This window comes from Arvicanthis niloticus, chromosome 14 (genome assembly GCF_011762505.2).
Source record: "Arvicanthis niloticus isolate mArvNil1 chromosome 14, mArvNil1.pat.X, whole genome shotgun sequence".
Classification (NCBI taxonomy): Eukaryota; Metazoa; Chordata; class Mammalia; order Rodentia; family Muridae; genus Arvicanthis; species Arvicanthis niloticus.
The window spans coordinates 14,920,666-14,940,382 of NC_047671.1; the positions used below are offsets into that span (position 1 = coordinate 14,920,666).

Below are 19,717 nucleotides of genomic sequence, written 5' to 3' on the forward strand. Positions count from 1 at the left end.
GCTCTGGTTATCATGGTACTGTCTTCATGCTGGAATAACCTGAGTGTTTTCTGCTCCTGATAATTCACAGGTACAAATGACGAAGTCTACTTATGCCTCAGCTATGCAGGGACATGACCGTAGCACACAAGCCCTTTAGCTCCTCCCCGTAGAGATGAGGGTGTGTCCAGTTTGGTCACATTTAATTTGGACACTGACAGAACTTGGCTTATACCACAGATCTGAACAGATGCTGTTCTGAGCAACCTGGCAGAGAAGCCAAATGCTTTATCTCTGTCCCAGAAGGGGTGGGGAAGATGTAGTGGCCATCTGAGTCACTTTCTGAGGTTCAGACTGCCTTACGCTTCCCTTTCCCTGGCTACAGACCCCAGGATTGACCATTTTACCTTCCCAATCAAGAAAGATTTACCTTTCATCTCATGAACCTGGGGGTGCTTACCCCCCAAACAGGGTGGGGATAGGGACAATTCTCCCCAGCTCTACTGAGCCGCTCTGCTACTGAAGTCACAGAGAAAGAACCCCCTGCTTTGAGCATTGCAACACTCATGGCTGGCACACCAGCATTACATGTGCCACAGGGCTCTGGACCCTGGGGTCTGCTTCAGCTCAGATCCTGTGGCTAGTGCACAGGTGGTCTGGCTAAGTGAGAGGGTCTTCATGGGGGTACATATTGCCTCTGAACTCAGACCACAGTACACAAAGGCATGGATTCGCTGGGCTTTTCTTTATGTGTTTCAACAGCTAAGCAAGTGATAAGACAACTTGCAGTACCTGGCTTAAAGTTTATTTCTAAGAAAGTTCCAAATTCTGAACTTTAGGCCTGTGGACTGAGAGAGATGAGGGTGTAATGAGACACTCATCAAGGCTCAGAGGACTTAGCAGGTAAACCCCAAGACCTCACCTTTCTCTTTCTCACCCCCGCCCATGGGACCCCTGTACAGGCTGCTCTCATTCAGAAGTTCCTTACCAAGGAGTGTAAGGGCTTGTCTAGTCTTCTCAAAGTCCTCTGCGTCATCCACACCCTCGATGGCTGTGTTTCCTCCGTGGGCTGTGTAGAAAAAGTCCTCTGCACACGCTGTGGGAGGCGGGAAGAAAGGCGTGAGACATTGGCGAGAGCTCTAGTCCTCATCTCCCGCAGATCTCCACCTAGGAGGATATCTCCGCTAGCTCATGCTAGCTCACACCAAATTCTGTTGTTGGCCTGATGCATAATCCTTCAGAATACTCTTTGTCCACAATGGGAAATGAGAGAGAAAAGCGAATCAAAAGAAACTTGTATTATATACCCAAAGTGTGTGCATGTAAGACTGGCGTAGTGAGCAGGCATTGTGAGCATATGGCGGGCTAACCGGGTCACAGGAAGTCCAGTCTACCATCGTTCAACTCAGATTTGAGTTTTCAAAGGGCTGCACATCAATGAAAATGTATACGCAGAGCCATATTCTAGAATTTCCTACAGCCTTAGGAGATCTTCACCTGGCAGTCACGGTTGACTAACGAGGGGCAGCGGAGGGTGTCAGTGACTTGGTTTTGCCTATTTTACAAAGTCCTCAAACACAGGAGCTTCTCAGATGTAAGGACAAGGAAGGGCTATCCTTATGTGCTCCCTCACCTCTGGGGTTCCCTCTCCCTCAGCCATGCCTCTGACAGCCTTGACAGCTAGTGAGAAAGGAGAGTCAGTGAGGTGCTTTACAAGTGAGAGACGAGCTTAGCAGAGGGCAAATATCCAGCAAGCACCTGCAATGATTGACTGTAATGAAATGTACTGGTGGGGGTGGGGTGCTGAAGAGATGGCTCAGCAGTCAAGAGCACACACTGCTCTTGTGGGGGATACAAGTTTGATACTAAGGATCTGTCTGTTAGGAAACTCAAAACCTCCTGAAACTCCAACCTATGAGAACCAGAAGCCTCTGGCCTCAGTGGGCACTGGCACTCGTGTACACGTATCTACACACACAAACACGCAATGTTTAAAGAATATCTTTGGGACATACAAAATGTGAGGACAGCCAGCTAGTGGCACGGCATGCTCTGAGAGTATGAAGCTTGGTTTCTATGGGATGCCATGACTGGACATGCGCTGTTCTCCTCTTTCTCCGAAACCTCCCCACTGAATTCTTTTCCTGAGACCTGGACATGCAGATTGAATACATATCAGGTAACCACACTCCATAGCAACTGCACGCCTTTCAACATCATGCCCTTTGATTTATCTCCCAAGAACATCTATGGTCCATTTCCTTTCTCCCTGCTGACTGCCATTGCTGTGGGTCTGACCTTCAGTAAGTCTTGTCTAGGGGAATGTTGCAAAAGAGTCTAAACCTGTCTTTGTATTTTGCTCACATTCTCCCAAACCCAGCCTGCAATGCTGCTAACTTCAGCCACATCCCTCTGATGCACAAAGCCCTGCAACAGTCTCATGGCCCTCAAGGCAAGGGCTCAAGTCCAAGGCCTTTGTGACATGACCACTCCCACTCTTCCAGATTCTTGTTTCTTCTCTGTCTCTGCCATCTACACAGTCACCTCACAGCTGCACCCCAGCCTTTCCCTTTGTCATGCTGTCAACAGCCCCTATGCACCTCTCCTTTCCCATCTCTACCCACATCCTGGTACTCTGATGTAACATCGATGTTCCAGGCCACAGTGAATTTAGCCTTCTGGAAATTGCTATGGGTCTGACCTAAACAGCCAGGCCCAGCTGGAAAGTATCAGAGGCCAGCGATGAAGTTCACCTTGACAATACAGCCACAACTATCATAGGCTAGACTAATACTTGAACAGGAATAGAGGGGAAGGCATAGCCCATCCACTGTGGGCTAAGAAAGGTTTCCTGAAGGATTAACTTAACACACTTAGATGAATGGGGGCCGAGATTCTTGAACTGGAAGAGAAAGGAATTGATCCATTCAGAGGTTCAACAGAGGTAAAATTTATGACTCATGCTCAAAACATATTTAGTACTTTCATAGCTAATTACTCCATAACTGAGCGTGTTGAGCAAGAATAGATCCCAAAGACTAATAAAGCAGTCCCTCTTCTTACACTGTCCTTGCAAATCAGCTTACCTCTGCCTGCCCCATTGCTGCCTAAGATGCCTTACTACATACGCTCCCACTTCTCAGCATGTAAACTGAGGACACCAGATGCTAAGGGGTTGTACAGGCTTACCACAGATGACCAGGATGGGAAGCCCACTACTTGAACATTCCACTGAAGAGATGATTAATCATTAGCATCTTATGACTTTGATTTAAAAAAAAAAAAAAGAAAGAAAGAAAAACCTCATCACTGAATGTCAGCCAAGACAGCAGAGTCACTGGAGACTAAAGGTGGACATCTGGCTTCCACATCGGAGGGAAATCATTTACAGCATCTTCAAAAGATTCTTCACTGTCAACCGCTAGGGCCCCACTGCCTGCTGTTCTGAGTCTGACAAACACCCCTACCTTTCCCACTCTGCATTCCCAAAGTCTTAGGCTGAGGCTCCTCGCTGCAGATGCCACCTGCCAAAGCATCTGACTGCCATTAACAAGGTCATCTCTGTCCCCTCTGCGTCTACTTGCCCCAGTCACTAGTTAGCACACAACAGACCCTGTTAGTAAGAGACAGGCAAGCAGCACACAGTTAGTCCTCCCCTGTGCCTGGCTGGCTGCAGCTCAGTTTCCTCCAGTCGGGTCCATGAAGCCAGCACTGTCCTTCCTACCCACGACACCTTCTCTCATCACGCAGCTATGACCCTCTCTCCTCCTTGCACCTTCCGCCAAGAATTTCTAAGTATAAGTGTACACTACAATGCCTATTAACTGGTTCACCAGACAGACACCAGCCCCAGCAGTCAACAGATCACAGAGAGGCCATTATTGTCTGATTGGAACGCCAATCATCAAGGTCAACATCTCAGAGCTTGGACCTTACCTGGGGTAAGAGGTTGTACTCTGACTTGTGCAAGGCCACAGTAACTCTTATAAAACAATATCAATGAGGCTGGAGAGATGGCTCAGTGGTTAAGAGCACTGACTACTCTTCCAGAGGTCCTGAGTTCAATTCCCAGCAACCACATGGTGGCTCACAACCATCTGTGATGGGATTGGATGCCCTTCTCGGTTGTGTCTGAAGACAGCTACAGTGTACTCATATAAATAAAATAAATAAATCTTTTAACACAACCACGAGAGTGAATGGAAAGGGACGGGAACTTGACCAGCACTTATTCCAGAACAAAGTTTTCACAGGACTTTGTGAATTTCCCATGATTCTAGGGAGAGGAGTTGATACAAAGTGTGGTTTCCTAATTGGTTCTTGATTTGGTCAATAAATTAGATGAGAGTCAACTGCTGGGGAAAAGGAAAATGATGGGATTCCAGGTCCCAGGAAGAAGGGAAGGGGCACGGGGAAAGAGGAGGCTTTTGCCAGGTTTGTGAACAGGAGGCATGTGGGTGGCTGGAAAAGGTGGCCTTTGCCACTGGTGATTGACTAAAGTAGGTTAGCTGATAAGAGCCTAGCAATTGTGCAATCTGGCTAGTTTTAAAATGATAAAGCTGTCTAGTGGTTTACTTTCTTGGAGGTAGGTGGGCAGGAGAGCAGCCGGGGTGATAGCTGGTGGCTTGGTGAAGCTAGCTGAGAGGGACAGTGGAGTGTGACAGCACCTCCAGGTTGGAGATCGGTGGGGTTCAATTCTGGGCTAAGCCAGATGGAGCCAAAGGAACTGGGAGAGGTCAGATGGAGGGCCTTGGCACCAGGCAAAGGAGGTAGCATGCTTTTTAAAAATTGCATGCAACACATGACCACTTTAAACATACAGAACAAACGGGATGGAGGAAGAACATGGGTTACAAGACACACCCACGTCCTCTGCCTTCCAACAAATGTACAAGTTATGCCAGGGCACCAGACTTGCAGAGGCTTCTGTATAATGCATTTTAGGTTATGAACAAGAGAAGGATTACAGTGTCTAGAGAGTCACTGGAGCTTCAGGCTAGTCCTTCTTTTATTTGACTTTCCCAGCTGTTTTTCAGGGTGATCAAGGAAACCAGAATCCAAGCTTCAGGGCTCACAGCCAACCCACCCACAGGCCACAGGGAGCCTTGCAGGAGCTCATCCTAGGCTCTTCAATTCACTCCAAGGTGCTCTCCGAGATGTAAGAAATCGATTGAATTGGGTAACTTTCAAGGGTTCTGGCAGACGCTCAGAGAGTCTGTACCTTGCACAAATGGAAAATAAGGAAAAGATATTCTAAACCTCAATAAAACTCATGTAAATGAAAAAATTAGACAACTTTCCTATTCAAGTTCAGGACAAAGTGGCCAGCCAGATAGATCTTGTCAGTATTTGATTCTCCATAAAACAACCTTTAGAAAAACAGCTCCTGCAGGTTGACCATGAAAACCCTGACCCCTGGGTTCCAAGTAAACTGACTTTTCTTAGGGGAGACTTTGCCTGAGACTGTGCTTCTCACAACATACTACCTCCCCCTGAATATACTGTAATTGATAGGATAAGTTGTGGCAGAACCCACAGCCGGGTCATACACTATTGTATCAACATGGCCTGAATCACGTGATATGTAAACAAATACTATAGGAAGTTATCAGGAAGGAAGCAAATCCTGCAACCACTTATGCTTTGAATAAGAATTGCCTCCAAAGGCAACTAAATATATATTTAGTTACTAGGGAGTGGCACTATTTGAAAGGATTAGAAGGATTAGGTAGTGTGGCCTTATTGGTGGGAGTATGTCACTGGCTTTGAGGTTTCAAAAATCCCATGATAAAATGATGAGCATTGTATAAATCTCTAGATCCTCTGAAAGGTATCAATTTCTCATGATGCAGAAAGAAAAAACATTTTTTTCTTAAAGAAAAAAAATCTGTGCATGTATTTTGTTGTATACATACATACTTGTGCAGGTGTGTGTGCATCCACAGAGGCCAGGGCCACATGGGATGACTTCATTTCTTCTCTCCCCTCTTACTGAGCCTGAGCCTCTACTTGAGGTAGGCAGACTGGGTGGCCATGAACTTCAGGAATTCACTTCTCCATTACCCAGTGCCAGCATCCCTGACATGTGTTCACACACCTGGCTTTCTGGGTATTCAAATGCAGGTCCTTATGCTTGTGGGGCAAGCACCTGAATGACAGAATCATTAGCCCTGCAGCACATCTTTCAAATAGGTGACACCTGCACTGCTCTGCAAATACACTTCCATCCCTACAGCTCACTCCTTGCAGGAAAGCAGGAAATAGCTAACCCTGCAGCATCACTAACCTGCAGCAAGGCTCTGAGGGGACTGAGGTGCAGAAACACAGTAAGGACATAGCCGAGACAAGAATCCATAACCGAGGGCTCTGGGCAGAGCTGCTATTTGCCTGCTGTGGCAGCTGCCCTTGCAGAGGACCCTGTGTACCTGGGTGACTTACTTAGAGCGAGCTCTTTAAATTCAGGAAGGCTGGCAGCAGCACAGAGCTGGTAAAAGATATGGTAGTTCCTCTCATCATCCGCCTGGAGAGGAAAAGAAGATCAGTTTTAGGCCGTGGTTTCCAGGATCATCTCCTTGGCCATTCTGGTCCCAGGTGTTCCATCCAGGTCGCATGAGCCACCTCCCTCAGGTTTTTCCTACGTGCCCCAGACACTTGCAATTTCAACTGACATGTTTTCCATTTGCTATGACAGGGTCTTTTCTTCTCCCGTGAGGATGTTTACCCCTTAGCTTTTGTGGAGGCAGACATTTCCTTTCCCTTCTACGTTAAACACCAATGCCATGTCACAAATGGTGGGTCAGTCAGCAAACGCTGTCATGCTTGCTGCCTGACTGGTGCTCTTCAGACCTTTATTTCCCCGTTGGAAGCTCTCTTTCTTCTCTGGGACTCGCAGCTAAATAAAGCTGAGCTTGCCCACTGTGCTGGGCCAGGCAGTCGGGAAGGTCCCTGGAGATGTTCAGTGGATGCTCATGACTAGAATGATTAGCTGGGAGGGGAATTGGGGAGGTGGTGTACAGAGAGTTAGGAGGCCTAGGTAGAAACAGTCACAGAAGAGGAAAGTTAAAGTCATGATGGAGTGCAGGCAGCTTGTCGGTCCACCCAACAGAGCTTCCTGCCCCTCTGCCTAGTGAAGGAAGGATGCAGGGCCACCCAAACAACCTGCGAGGGAAGGGGAGTTAGTCTGAAAGGTCATGGAATATTTGTTATCCATTAGCAGGAAGTCATCACTAAGGGACCGCTCAGGAGACTCTGGGGTTCCTGCGGACAGCTGAACCCTGGGGGCAGGGAAGCCACTGTGCACAAGGAAAAGTGAGCTGCAGACTTGAATCAGGCCATCACTATCACCACTGAATCAGGCTACCTCAGTTCAGTGATGAGAGGGCAAAGCTGATGCAGGAGAATGGTGGTTGAGGTAGCTAGTAACGCTGACCGTCACCAGAAGCAGGAAGGAAGGGCTGAGGCAGAGGCCAGGGATAGCTGAGCAGGAGGAAGAGGAGGGTCGGCAGAGACCAACCAAGGACCATGATGGGGAAGAAATAAGTGGTGTTTATACACACTGCTTCCTAGGAAAGAAAGCCAAATGTGTGTGTGTGTGTGTGTGTGTGTGTGTGTGTGGTGTGTACATGCACATATGTGTGTATGTATGAGTATTTCAGCCTATCTATCTATCTACCTACTTACCTACCTACCTACCTACCTACCTACCTACCTATCTAGCCATACACATATTTTTGACCCACCAAACAAACAGGTTCCCTGGAAGCTGCTTCTGACATTCTCAGGTGGTAAGACTGTAAAGCCAACTGCCCTTTCTTTAGCCCTGGATCTAGTGCCAGGCAAAGCAATACTGTGCAAAAGATTCACGAAGACCTGAGGCTTAGTCTACATGAATATGTACTCTGAAAGAGAAGAAAGAGAACCAGAACATTGATTCCAGGTGAAAAAGACAGGCTTCTCTGTGAGCACAGGGAGTGGGTGGGACAGTAATGGAGGTGAAGTACAAATGACGGAGTCCTGTCACTCACCTGAAAGACCACCCTGGACTTCTCCAGCAAGTAGGTCCTCATGTTGGCCCCAATGATGTGGTACTTTTTATCAAAGCCAATCTCAATGTACTTCCCAAATCGGCTGCTATTGTCGTTGCGAGTGGTCTTGGCATTCCCAATGGCCTGGATAAACAGACAATAGAAGTGTGTAAAAAGTGAGGGTAAGCCCTGGGAGACAGCTCAGTGAGTAATGTGCACAGGCACCTCCCACCCACCCCAGCGGCCCACGGGCTTCTTGACTTCAAGACTGTAGGCCTGTGGCAGCATGGAATCCCTTCTTTCCTTACATAGGTACCCACCTCTGCTATTGTGAGGACAAAGGGCTGGGTGGGAAGTTCTGCTTCGTTTACTTAAAATGAAACCAAGGCAAACTCTGATTTTCAGACCCTTTGACAATTATTGGCCATGCTTAAGAGCCAGTTGTTGAGCAGAAGACTACTTAAAGCCAGGTAAGGGATATTCTAACACAACATTCCTCTCCTCTTCTCCTTTCTGTCTAGAATACACGCGGCAACTGACCTAGTCACTCTGGACCCAGAGAGTCAGAGACCCTGGCTCCAAAGTTCTGGAGCCACCAAATCAGCACTCACGTGTGTCCACAGTTCTGAGAGAGAAAGTGCCACTTGCTCTGTCTAATCTACTCCCATTCCTCATGCAATCAAGCAGCCAAATGTCCCCCTGCCCACACACACTGGTGAATGGTACTTCCCAGAAAGGCCACCAAATGATATAACAATCCACTAGGATCAGGACGTCACCCACACTAGGGGTTATTTCCCACATAGCAAGGCCACAGATTCAACAGTGCAAATATTTCTATCTTGAGACAAGGTCTCTATGTAGCCCCAACTGGCTTGGAATTTGTTATGTAGGCCAGGCTGGCTTCCAACTTACAGCAATCCTCTTGAGTTCTTGAATTAAATGTGTGTGTCATCACATCTAGTCCATAATACGATTTAAAATCAGTCATTCAAGAACTGGTCTCATATGATGGTTCAGTTTCTGTAAGTCACACAACTAACACACCAAATAATGGATTTTTCTTATTTTAATCTCTTATTCACATTTTTTTAGGTTCTGAAAACACTTGGAAAAATTCCACTAAAATCCCACTGTAACTTTTTAGTGGTCTAGAAAATACGAAGTGCCAAGAAGTCGAAAGAAAGATCCAAAACCCACCCTCTAGTTCAGGCCAGCCAAGTCCAACCAAAGGCCCAAGTTCTTCTGTCTGCTAGTCTCAAATCCCAGTTAGCCTCTGATGGAGCTGAAAGCTCATCTAACATGCTCACACTTCATGAGGACAACTGTCACTGCTCCTGCCCTGGAGACGAGCAAAGGGAAGCCAGTTCTTCGCTCTCTGCTGGAGAAGTGGCTCTGCCAGCACTGGTCTACCCATGCACATCTCCAGTGTTTTCAAAGTGATGTGCCATTGGTCTCTGTCTGTCCTACTGCATGGACCTGGCCCACACCACCACCATCTCTGTCCTAGGTAATGCCAACAATCTCTCTATACATTTCCTATGCCTAACCTTGCACCCTGCAGTCAATATTCCTCTTGACTAACAGAAAAATCCATGGCAATTGTGAACCTGATTATATTTCTTGGTATAAATGTTTCAGTAGCTTCTACTCCCCTTTAGTTTAGAATCTCAGCATGGCCATGTACTCGGTAGCAGCAGCCTTGCTGGTCATTACTTAGTACTTGGTCCCAGGCTCTAAAAACCAGAACACTTCTTTTTGATTCAACAGCCCTGTTAGCTCTCCACAGTCACACAAGACTCGCCCACACTGTTCCTGTTGTTGGGACTCTCTTCCCACAGCTCCCCACGCCTACCAGCCCTTCTTGTTCAATTCCAAACCTAAAGGCAGGCAGGTTCTTGTCTGACCCCACAGGCCAGAAGAAATCTCCTACCATGCATCTTTCTGGGCCCTGCACACACTCCATTCCTCCAGGAAAGGATGGGTGTACAATTATGTTGCTGGGCTTCTAAGATGCCAGCTCAAATGACTCTTAAGCTCCACAGGACAATGACAGACTGTCACACTTCAGTAAGGCAGCTCTGTTTTGAAGAGGGAAAAGCTGAGTGTACTCCATAATGTTGGCAAAAGTTAGTCTTCCCCAGGTCTCCAACACTGGCTGTTTATTGTGTTGGTTAAAGTGGACAAGAACTCTGAGAGACGACCATCGATTTCCATCTACTTACAGGGATACAGGCTTGTGAAGGTCAAATAATTTACCCAAGGTCATAAAGCTAGGAAGCAGTCAAGATTTAAATTCAGGCATGCCTAGGTTCTCAAGTCTAGATTCAGACTACACAGACTGACAGTCCTTCGTGCTGTCCCCCAGGCTCCTGCCACTCACACCAGAAAAGCAGCTGCCTGATGTGGGAGCAACTTCCACAGTTCTAAGGACCGAGCCAAATCAGAAGTGAAACTAGAAACAGTAACAGCCATCCTTAACAGCTAAGCCTTCCTTAGCTCAGAAGGCAGGGTGGAGGGCTGTGGAGGACGGACTGCAGAAGTTCCAGTCCTCATTCTACCCTCTCAAGAAAGAGGGGAGGAAGGTATCCTTCAGAAACAAACTACACTAAAAACAGCAAACAGTCAACTCTGGACCTAAGCTCCCATGTAGCTGCACCTGATGGGCTCTCTGCTTCCTATGTGCTTCAAAGTAAAGAAGCCTGCAGCCACATGGCTCTCCTAACCTGTCAGAGCGGCCACACACTCAGGTAAAGTCTCTCTTTGTAGGTTTCCCACTAGAGAATACAAGAGTGGCAACCACCATCATCTTAGAATTCTGGTGGATTAACAGACCCAGGCATGACTGGTGGCTTCCACGCAGAGCACCAGGGAGATGGTCTGGCCCTCCTGGTGACGTGCTGTAGTAGGCCCAGGGCCCGGCCTGTTACAGTGCTGTAAAAACTATGGCTACACACTCACTTCTACATTTTACCACTCTTAAAAAAACCACACACAGAGACAAATGAATATGCTAAACATGAGTTAGCAATCAGCAGAAGCCAGTTTGTGGAAGACTATAAAACACAAGCTACTGTCACTGTTGTCAACAAATGAACTTCACGTTCCAATTTACAGTTTCAACTTCGAGAAGTTCAAATGTCTTATTTGGTTAAAAACAGATACTACATCCATTGCCACAGGCCAGATGTAGTGGTGGTGGTTCATATCTTTAATCTCAGCACATGGGAGACAGAGGCAGAAGGATCTCTGTAAGTTCAAGGTCAGCCTGGTCTACATAGCAAGTTCCAGGCCAGTCAGAGCTACAGAATGGTACCTTGGCACAAAGAAACAAAAATGCAGGTAGAGATAAACCATGGCATGTTCTTTGCTGTTTATGCATACGGAAGTGTGAAATTCGAATACACTTTCCTATGTAAATTGTATAGTAGAATACAGGAATACAATGAGTCATTTTAACAATGGGTTACACAACAGGGAAGCAGACAGGAGTTGTACAGAAGCACAAGAGAGGGAGCATGTAGCCTGCAGCAGAATGGTAAAGGCTGGAAAAGAGAAAACTGCAGTGAATCCCATGGGGAGCAGAATCCTCCCAGTGGAGAAAACAGTGTGGACAAAGGGCAGCAGAGTCTAAAATAGACAACTTTGGAGCGGCTAAATGTGATAAGAGAACACGGATGTAGAACATGTAGGAACCAGGTTCTTGTCCGAATTGGTTAAACAGCTGCAGCCATTTTTAAACCAATGATGAAGACAAAATCCTAAGCCTCACACCTTTGGTCTTTTACAGTTTTTGTTCACTATAGCTCCAACCTTCCCCTTTCAGTAGGGGAAGTATCTGTGGCACTTAGGGTTGTCTGTCTGGTTTCATGATCCTATAGCCTGGACTTGGGTTCTGTCCCTGCCTCCACCCTGGTCTCCTGATTAGCAATGTTCTCCTCATCAATGTTGCTTTAGGACCAAATCCCTCCTAGGATGTTCACAAGCTGTTAAGAAAAATGGGGCCAGAGTGCAATAGCACTGCCAACAAATCAGACCAATCTGCCCCAGCCAATCCCAGCCCAGCCTCCAGTCTGCATAATTCAACAGCTGCCACTCAGCTTAGCCTACTGGTACTTCTGCATGCTCAGACTATGTCCAGTTCTCTGTCTCCCTGGGAAGTGTCTGCAGAGGAAGTTAGGGGACACACCACAGTAACTGATTGCTTGGGGGTGAGCCGGGGACACTTCCCAGGGACTCTTCCCATGGACTGGGCAGAACAGCCAGTAATCAGCTGCTCCTTATTGAGACACTGGAGGGGCCACAAGCTGACTTTATGACACATAGAAAGGCTAAATGTTTGAAAAGTTGTGCTCATCTTTGGTAGAAGAAAAGGTTTCTTGTTTTCTGCTGGTAATGCCCGACTCCCAGCCAGGGTTCCTCCTAATTCTGCTGCCTCCTCTCCACAACCAAATTTAAGCTTTTCCCCAAAGATAACAATTGAAGGGAGGAGTCCTGAGCACTTAAGCTGATGGCTTCCAAAGCAGCAAGTTGCACAAGGCAGAGAGTTAATGCCTGGAGCCCAAACAACGATATTTATGCACACAATCATGATCGCGGAAGTTCATGATTCAGGCTCCTCATTCAGGCCTGAGCAGTTAGTTAGCATACCTCGGTCTTCTGAGGGGATGCATGTTGCTCTTATGTTTCTAGCATGCTAAAGCATCCTTCTCACAGACCTCAGCAGCCTACTCAGGCTGTAACGAACAGTGCATACTTTCAATTATTAGTAACCACCATAACTTAAAAAAATTCCCGGGGCAGGGACTTAAATTGATAACTTCTGTATCAATGCCCAATAGAAAGAGTATCCACAATAGGCAAAAGGCAGAAACAACCACATACCCATCAGGAGAGAAACGGCTAAACAAGTCATGGTGAATTTATACAATGAGATATACAGCCATTAAAAAAAAGAACAAAGTATTGATAAATGCTAAAATACGGATGAACCTTGAAAACATCATGCCAAATAAAGTTAACCAGATACACACAGGCCAGTATTATATGATGCCCTTCACGTGAAGTCCTCAGAGCAGTAAGAGTCAAAGACAAGAGGTTGAAATCAGTTTGCCAAGGGCCTGGGGAAGGGAAAAGTAACTTCAATGGGACCAGGGTTTCTACTGGGGTGATGGGAAAATTCTGGCAACAGATGGTAGTGGTAGATTCACAAACACTGAGTGTACTTCATGCCTCTGAGTCATATACCTAAAGAGGAATATTTTGCCATGCATATTTTGCCCAGTAAATATTTTGAAAATGGAGGCTGGAGAGATGGCTCAGTGGTTAAGAGCACTGACTGCTCTTCCAAAGGTCCTGAGTTCAATTCCCAGCAACCACATGGTGGCTCACAACCATCAGTAATGGGATTGGATGCCCTTCTCTGGTGTCTCTGAAGAGACTGACAGTGTACTCACATAATAAATAATTCTTTAAAAAAATTTGAAGACGCTCCTTTTGTCTTATTTAGTAACATGGTATCTTGCCTGCACTGAACTCCAAGTGTGACTAATGTTTACTTGATCAGTCACCAAGCATTAAAGAGAATTTTCTGCTTTGCCAAAAATAACTGCTTTATCTTTAGAAGAAGGTTCACGTCTCTGAAATCTGCCTAAAAGGTAAACTGAGCGCTGAGAGTCTATCGATGGAGAAAGCCAGGCAGGTTCAGAGAATATACAGTGCGATCTTTAAAGCTCTGGCCTAGCTGCTTTAACACAGGCGCACATGTGGTACCAAAGCCACAGGGCCCATGGATTTCTTCTGCACTGGGGCCACAGGCAGGACCCAACTTCAGAAGTCTTAGACTGCATAGCTTAAACTGAATACCAACTAAGTGTTGGACAATAGAGTTTATTATGGAAAGTCTCTTACTAATGCATGTTGTGGGTAGTAAGTTCACCCAAACTTAACGTCATGGAGACGAGACTTATGCTCCAATACCTGTGAAAACACTAGAGGCAACGCATCAGGATGTGGAGTGCCATCTGGCTACAGAACCACAGGGATTCTGTCATTGTTCACACTATCAGAGGTCCCTCCTCATCTTTATAACAGGTGGATAGTTCTGCAACAGTGTATCTGGTTCAGCAACGTCCCTTATCACACTGGGGCTCATGAGAGATGCAGAGTACTGGTCTCTTCTAGACCTTCTGAATCAGAAATTCCAGATGTGTAGCCCAACGAACTAAGCTTTACTTAGCCTTCCAGACAGTTATCAGTTTCTCTTTCTCCCTCTCCCTTTCTCCCCCTCTCTCTCCCTCTCTCTCCCTCCCCCTCCCCCTTCTCCCCCCTTCCCTTCTCCTTCTTTTTCTTCTCCCTCTCCTTCTCCTTCCTTCTCCTCCTCCTTCTCCTCCTCTTCCTCCTCCTTTTTCTTTTGTTTTGAGACAAGGTTTCTCTCTATGTACTCCTGGCTGGACTCAAACTCTGAACTCTTTGAGGCCAAACTTACAGAGTTCGAAGCCAGCCTCAACTCTACTACCCTCCTGCCCCTGTCACCCAAGTGCTGGGATAAAGGCATGTACCACTGGGCCCAACCAGTTCCAAAGCACCATGTAAATGAAAGTTCTCCTTGTAGCTTTTATTCTCTTGGTAAAAGCACCTTCAACTGTAGCAAGCATGCTCTAATTTACATCAGAATAGTGATGCTAGCTTTTGAATTCTTAGAGAACAGGCGGTCTCTTGTCACTCAGCAGAAAGGAAAGTTTTCCTGGGAAAGCAATTTTGAAGATGGAAATTTTGCTTAAATAATCAAAAACTGCCTTGCCTTAAGACTCTGAATTTACCCTTGCACTGGGCAAAAGAGGGATAGAGGGACACAGGGGAGGCCATGGAAGGTCCAGGAGATGTGTTGGTCCACAGCAATGGAAAGATCCATGCTGCAGTGACTTCTCTGTGTTGATGGGGCTAGAACATGCAACAAAACCAGATCTTATCTCAACTGGGCCGATTCTGTTTATTTTCCAGCCAAACTCCATTCAGCTTTATCAAGGATTCTTTTCATAACAGGCAGGTAAACGTTAACTTTCCAACACCCTTCTTGTATAGATTATTAAATTCCGATGGTAGCTGTAAAACCCAATGAGGTCTTCATTTGATGTTCTGAACAGGTAAAGTTCACCGTGAGGGTTCCTAGGAAGCATGTCCCTTAAACTTTTACAAACAAGTCCCGACTTTCAAAAAAAAAAAAAAAAAATTAAATGGCAGAATTACTTATCTGAAGACTCACAAACTAAAAGAAGAACCACTGCTTTTGAAAAGGGCAGCTTCAATGATGTCACCAAAAACCCAACACCCAACACACTGTGTCCAATAGGGCTCCATAATCAAGGGAGTTAAGTCCATATTAGTGGCAGAGAGGAAGGAAGATAAAATGGGGTAGAGTTTGCCCTTACCACAGGGCATCTGTGCCAAGCATCTATGGGTCTCAGTGTCAGGGAACCTCTACCCTCGGAACCAACAGGACAACTCTAACACTGTTGGGGAAGATGATTTCGGTGTACATCAGTCTAGCCAGGGAGACGCTGTTAGCAAGACAGCTCTTTCCTTACAACAATGATGTTTTCTGTGTTAACAGCATACCCAGAAAAAGAATATGAATCTGCTTTTCTATAAAACTTGATTAAAAACATTTCCAACTGTATAGTCACTTGCACAGTTATCAAAATACACACATACTTCCCTTGGCATCTAAAGTGCCTTCAGGCTTCTGCGGCTGGTCTGTCGGACACAACCATTTCCATGAGGGCTGTTTGCACTCCTGTCAGCATCAGCTTTTCCTTTCCCCATCTCTGCACCCTTCTCTCCCTTTTTTTCCCAGAGCCTTTTCAGGCTTGGGCTCCAGCTATCAGGATGTTAGTTCAGCAGACAACCCTGCAAATCTTCTCTGTGGCTTGTCAACACCTTCACTTCCGCTCCCTTGGTGCTCCAGATCACCCTTCTGCAAGTGTCAGGCTGGTGTTGGTAGGATTAACACACAGAAGTCAGAGGCACAAATGTGCATGGCTTTTGCCCTGTTCTCTTCATAATGCTTCTATATTTTTTCTTAATTAAAAAAAGGGACTGCCCAGCTTGGAGAAAGAGTAAACTGAATGTAACCTTGTTAATAAAAAGAGCGTTGGCTTCAAGAGTGAGTGCAATTGTTAGCTTTGATTGCCAACTTAACATGGCCTGGAGTCATTTGAATGAAAATCTTCAACTCAGGAATTACCGAGATCAGATTGGTTTGTGGACATGTCTACTACAGACTGTCTTGCTTATTAATTGATGCAGGACAGCCCAGTCCACCATGGGCAGCACCATTCCTTAGGCAAGTGGTCCTGGAACTATGTTAAAAAAAAAAAAGATAGCTAAGCATGTAGTGTGTGTGGGGGTGGGGGGGGCAGCATTCTTCTATGGTTTCTGCTTCAGATTCCTGCTCTGTCTTACCATGTAAAATAAAATTAGCCCTATCTACCTCCTGGCCAGCAAAAGAAGGAAAAACCCAAACAGTGGGACACAAAGTGAACCAGGCTATGAAGACATTTAGTTCTATTTATCAGAATAAACCCTATAAAGAGGAGAGGTAGAGACAGTGATAGAGATAGGAATAGGGATAAATAAACAACAGGTAGATAGATGACAGACAGACAGACAGACAGACAGATCTGACTCTAAACCATTATTAGCTACAGCAAGATCTAATTTTTGGAAACAATTTTGGCCTGAACACAAGTTCTGTGAGCCTACTCAACCCAAGTTCCTGTCATAACGTCCTAGCCGATGACAGGACCCAGACAGGGTAAAGAACTAGACAGGGCATACCTTGGCTGCCTCATGTCATTGCAGGTAACTGTTTCTAGAGATCTTCGGCAGAAGTGATGCTGTCACAAGTGTGCTGGCTCGCCTTTATCATCTTCTCCACAGAGAAGAGGATCTGACTTCAACTGATCGGCCTCTGTCTGCACCAGAACTGCCTTCTCATGCAGAGAGATTTTCAAAGTATTTGCTGGTTCTGGGGACATGCTAATTTTCTGACCCATGATGGCAGCAAGAAGGGGAGGCAGCAAAGGTGCAGCAGGAGGGAGGGGCCATTACTACCCAAGGACACAGAGAGCATGAAGATGTAACACGGGCCAGGGCCCTGCAGGACATGATCAGGTCAGATTATCTTTAATCTGGGGTCTCAGAGGCACCTCCACCATCTCTCTCCTGATAGAGGAAGTGTCATTGCTGCCTAAGTCAGCTGCTTCAAAGATTCTCTTCATTACCCATACCACATTCAAACCCCCCACCCCCAGAGATTCCCTGGGAAGGCTTTACCTCCATGATGGGACTGGATGCCAGGACCTTCTCTTCAATGTTGGTATCACTGGCTGAGCCACCAACTGTGGCAAAATAGCGCATGGCATACTTGGCTGACACCGTCTTCCCTGCTCCAGACTCTCCACTGACTATGATGGATTGGTTCTTCTCGTCTCTGGAAGGGAAAGAGCTCTGGTCAGTCACTGGCCATGGCAAGGAGCTACTTCCTGCCAAGAACTCTGATGCGGGCCAACCTGGTAAGAGGCATCTCTTGGGGATAAATGTGAATAATTGTAAAGTCTGCCCTCACTCATAGGCCTACATAAGCTCTGAAAATGGGAGGAAGAAGGCATATTTGAATAGGGTTTTCAAACGGCACAGGCCCTCCCTCCATCACTGAGTGGAAGTATGGTGTACCCAGCAGCTTACCCTACAAAGAGGGGCACAGTGCCTATTATCCTAAGAACATATACATCCTTTTGTCTTTGTGCCTCCGACAGGCCCACTCTGTGCGTCTAAATTCCCCATAAGTTTTCTGATAAGAACAAGGGTCTTCTCTTATATTGAGTCTAGCTGTCATGATGATTGTGCAGATTTGAATAGCTTTGCTTATACAGATGTATTGCACAAAGGGCATGCTGCCATCCTCACTGCAACAAAAGGGACGAGAGGCTAGAGTCAAGTCAGGAAAAGAGGATACCTCACACAGGGTAAACAACTACAGTTATAGTCTTTTTACAAGACAACAAAGGAACACATATAAGAAATGAAAGGTGTATGCCTTTATGTCCCCCAAGGAACAGCGGTATTCAAAGCAGAGAAGAGTGACAAACATTTGGGACACAGCTGAGGGTAAGAAATTGCTTAAGGTGGCAAACTCGACCATCATCCCTTCGGTTCACAAAAGCACAAGAAAGGCTGACATTCTACTTCCAGTTGTCGGCCCTGACAGCAGAGCCTGGTACCACATGTGGACTCAATGCCAACTGGTGAGCCATAAGCAGCTTAGGGCTCAGTGGATCTAATCCCCTCCTTTCCTAAATGGAGGGATGCTTAAAACTCAGGATTCCCAGTGCTGGGTCTCATGGTTTCCTAGGCAGAGTGAGTAACAGAATAACTGAGAGGCCCACATGCTGAGCTACCCTGCCTTGCTAGTTACTCTCAGCATGAGTGAAAAAACCCCACCAGCTGTCTCCAGGTCAGGGCCAACGTGGAGAACCCCGACAAGGGATGGTGATGTAAAGGACCTTGTCCCACTCGAGAGAGACAGACAGAAGAGACCAGCCGGAGGTATGAGCACTGGGAAGAGTCATGTGAAGGACCTGGAGCAGGGAGTGGGCTGACCTGGATCCACAAACCAGTCCCCATGAGCACAGAACACTGAGGTCTCAGCTCACAATCACAGACATTCAGAAAGGGACCTTTGGGGCTTTGGATGGAAAGCAGATGCATTTTAAATGAACATATCTTTAAATTGGCCACCCAAGCAACTATATGAAACTTACGTAGATTTCTTCCTACTACTTGGGCAATGAAATTTCCCACAGCGTCCTGAGACTCCCTCTCCGATGTAAGCTATTTTGCTCTTACCAGTGTCCATTCTTTTCTCCTCGCTCCCATAACACTAAAAGGTAGCCTCCAAACGGGCTCACAGAGGTGGCTATTTCCCATTTCTTCCATTTTAATTAATTATTAATTAATTAATTAATTATTTCCTTACTTATTTACTTATTGTGGATGTTTGTTTTATGTATGTTTACCATGTATATGCCTGGTGCCAGAGAGGATCTGGAACTGGAGATCCAGTTTGTGTGTTTGTGAGTCACCCCATGGGTGCTGGGAACCAAATCCAGGTCTTCTGCAAGAGCAACAAGTGCTAAGAGCACTTAGATGCTCTTGGGTGCATCTCTCCAACCTCCATTTCCATCCATTTGTTGTTTTGTGTTACATTTTATCTGCTGGACCTCAGAGACAATGTTAGGTGTCATCTGTCACCTCTGCTCTCAATACATTTATCATCAGGTCCTTAGAGAACTGATACAAGCACACACATTCAAGATGGCTGGGAGCATAGCCTGGCATTTCTGTATGACTTTGGGCCTGGTGTTATCCTGAGAGTTCCCTGTGTGTAACAAGGACCAGACTGGGCAGTCTAAGACATTGGAGCTTTGCTCAGCTTTTATTCCATAATAAGAGAATGAACGCAGGATGTACCGAGCCTTGGTTATCAGCAGAGAGCCACTTGAAATGAAGAGGTACATACTGTTCCATTTAACAAGGATCCAGGGGTGTAACACAGAACGAAGTAGCTCGGAGAGGGAACATGTCACTGCCCCAGGCTTCCTGCCGCAGGACAGGACATCCAGGAAATTGAACAGCAAGGAGATCTGGGTAAA

At 46.3% G+C, this 19,717-nt stretch overlaps 1 protein-coding gene across 8 annotated transcripts in view; it reads right to left on the reverse strand.

Annotated features, from left to right (window-relative positions):
• Myo5b (myosin VB) overlaps positions 1-19,717 on the reverse strand; it is a 301,927-nt gene that overhangs the window by 124,353 nt on the left and 157,857 nt on the right. For all 8 annotated transcript variants that reach the window (XM_034518119.2, XM_076912462.1, XM_076912461.1 and 5 more), the window contains 4 exons: positions 17,340-17,496; positions 8,004-8,147; positions 6,418-6,499; positions 968-1,075 (listed from right to left, as the gene is read on the reverse strand). In XM_034518119.2, the coding sequence (XP_034374010.1) occupies positions 968-1,075; positions 6,418-6,499; positions 8,004-8,147; positions 17,340-17,496 (491 nt within the window). The remainder of the gene's footprint in view (positions 1-967; positions 1,076-6,417; positions 6,500-8,003; positions 8,148-17,339; positions 17,497-19,717) is intronic.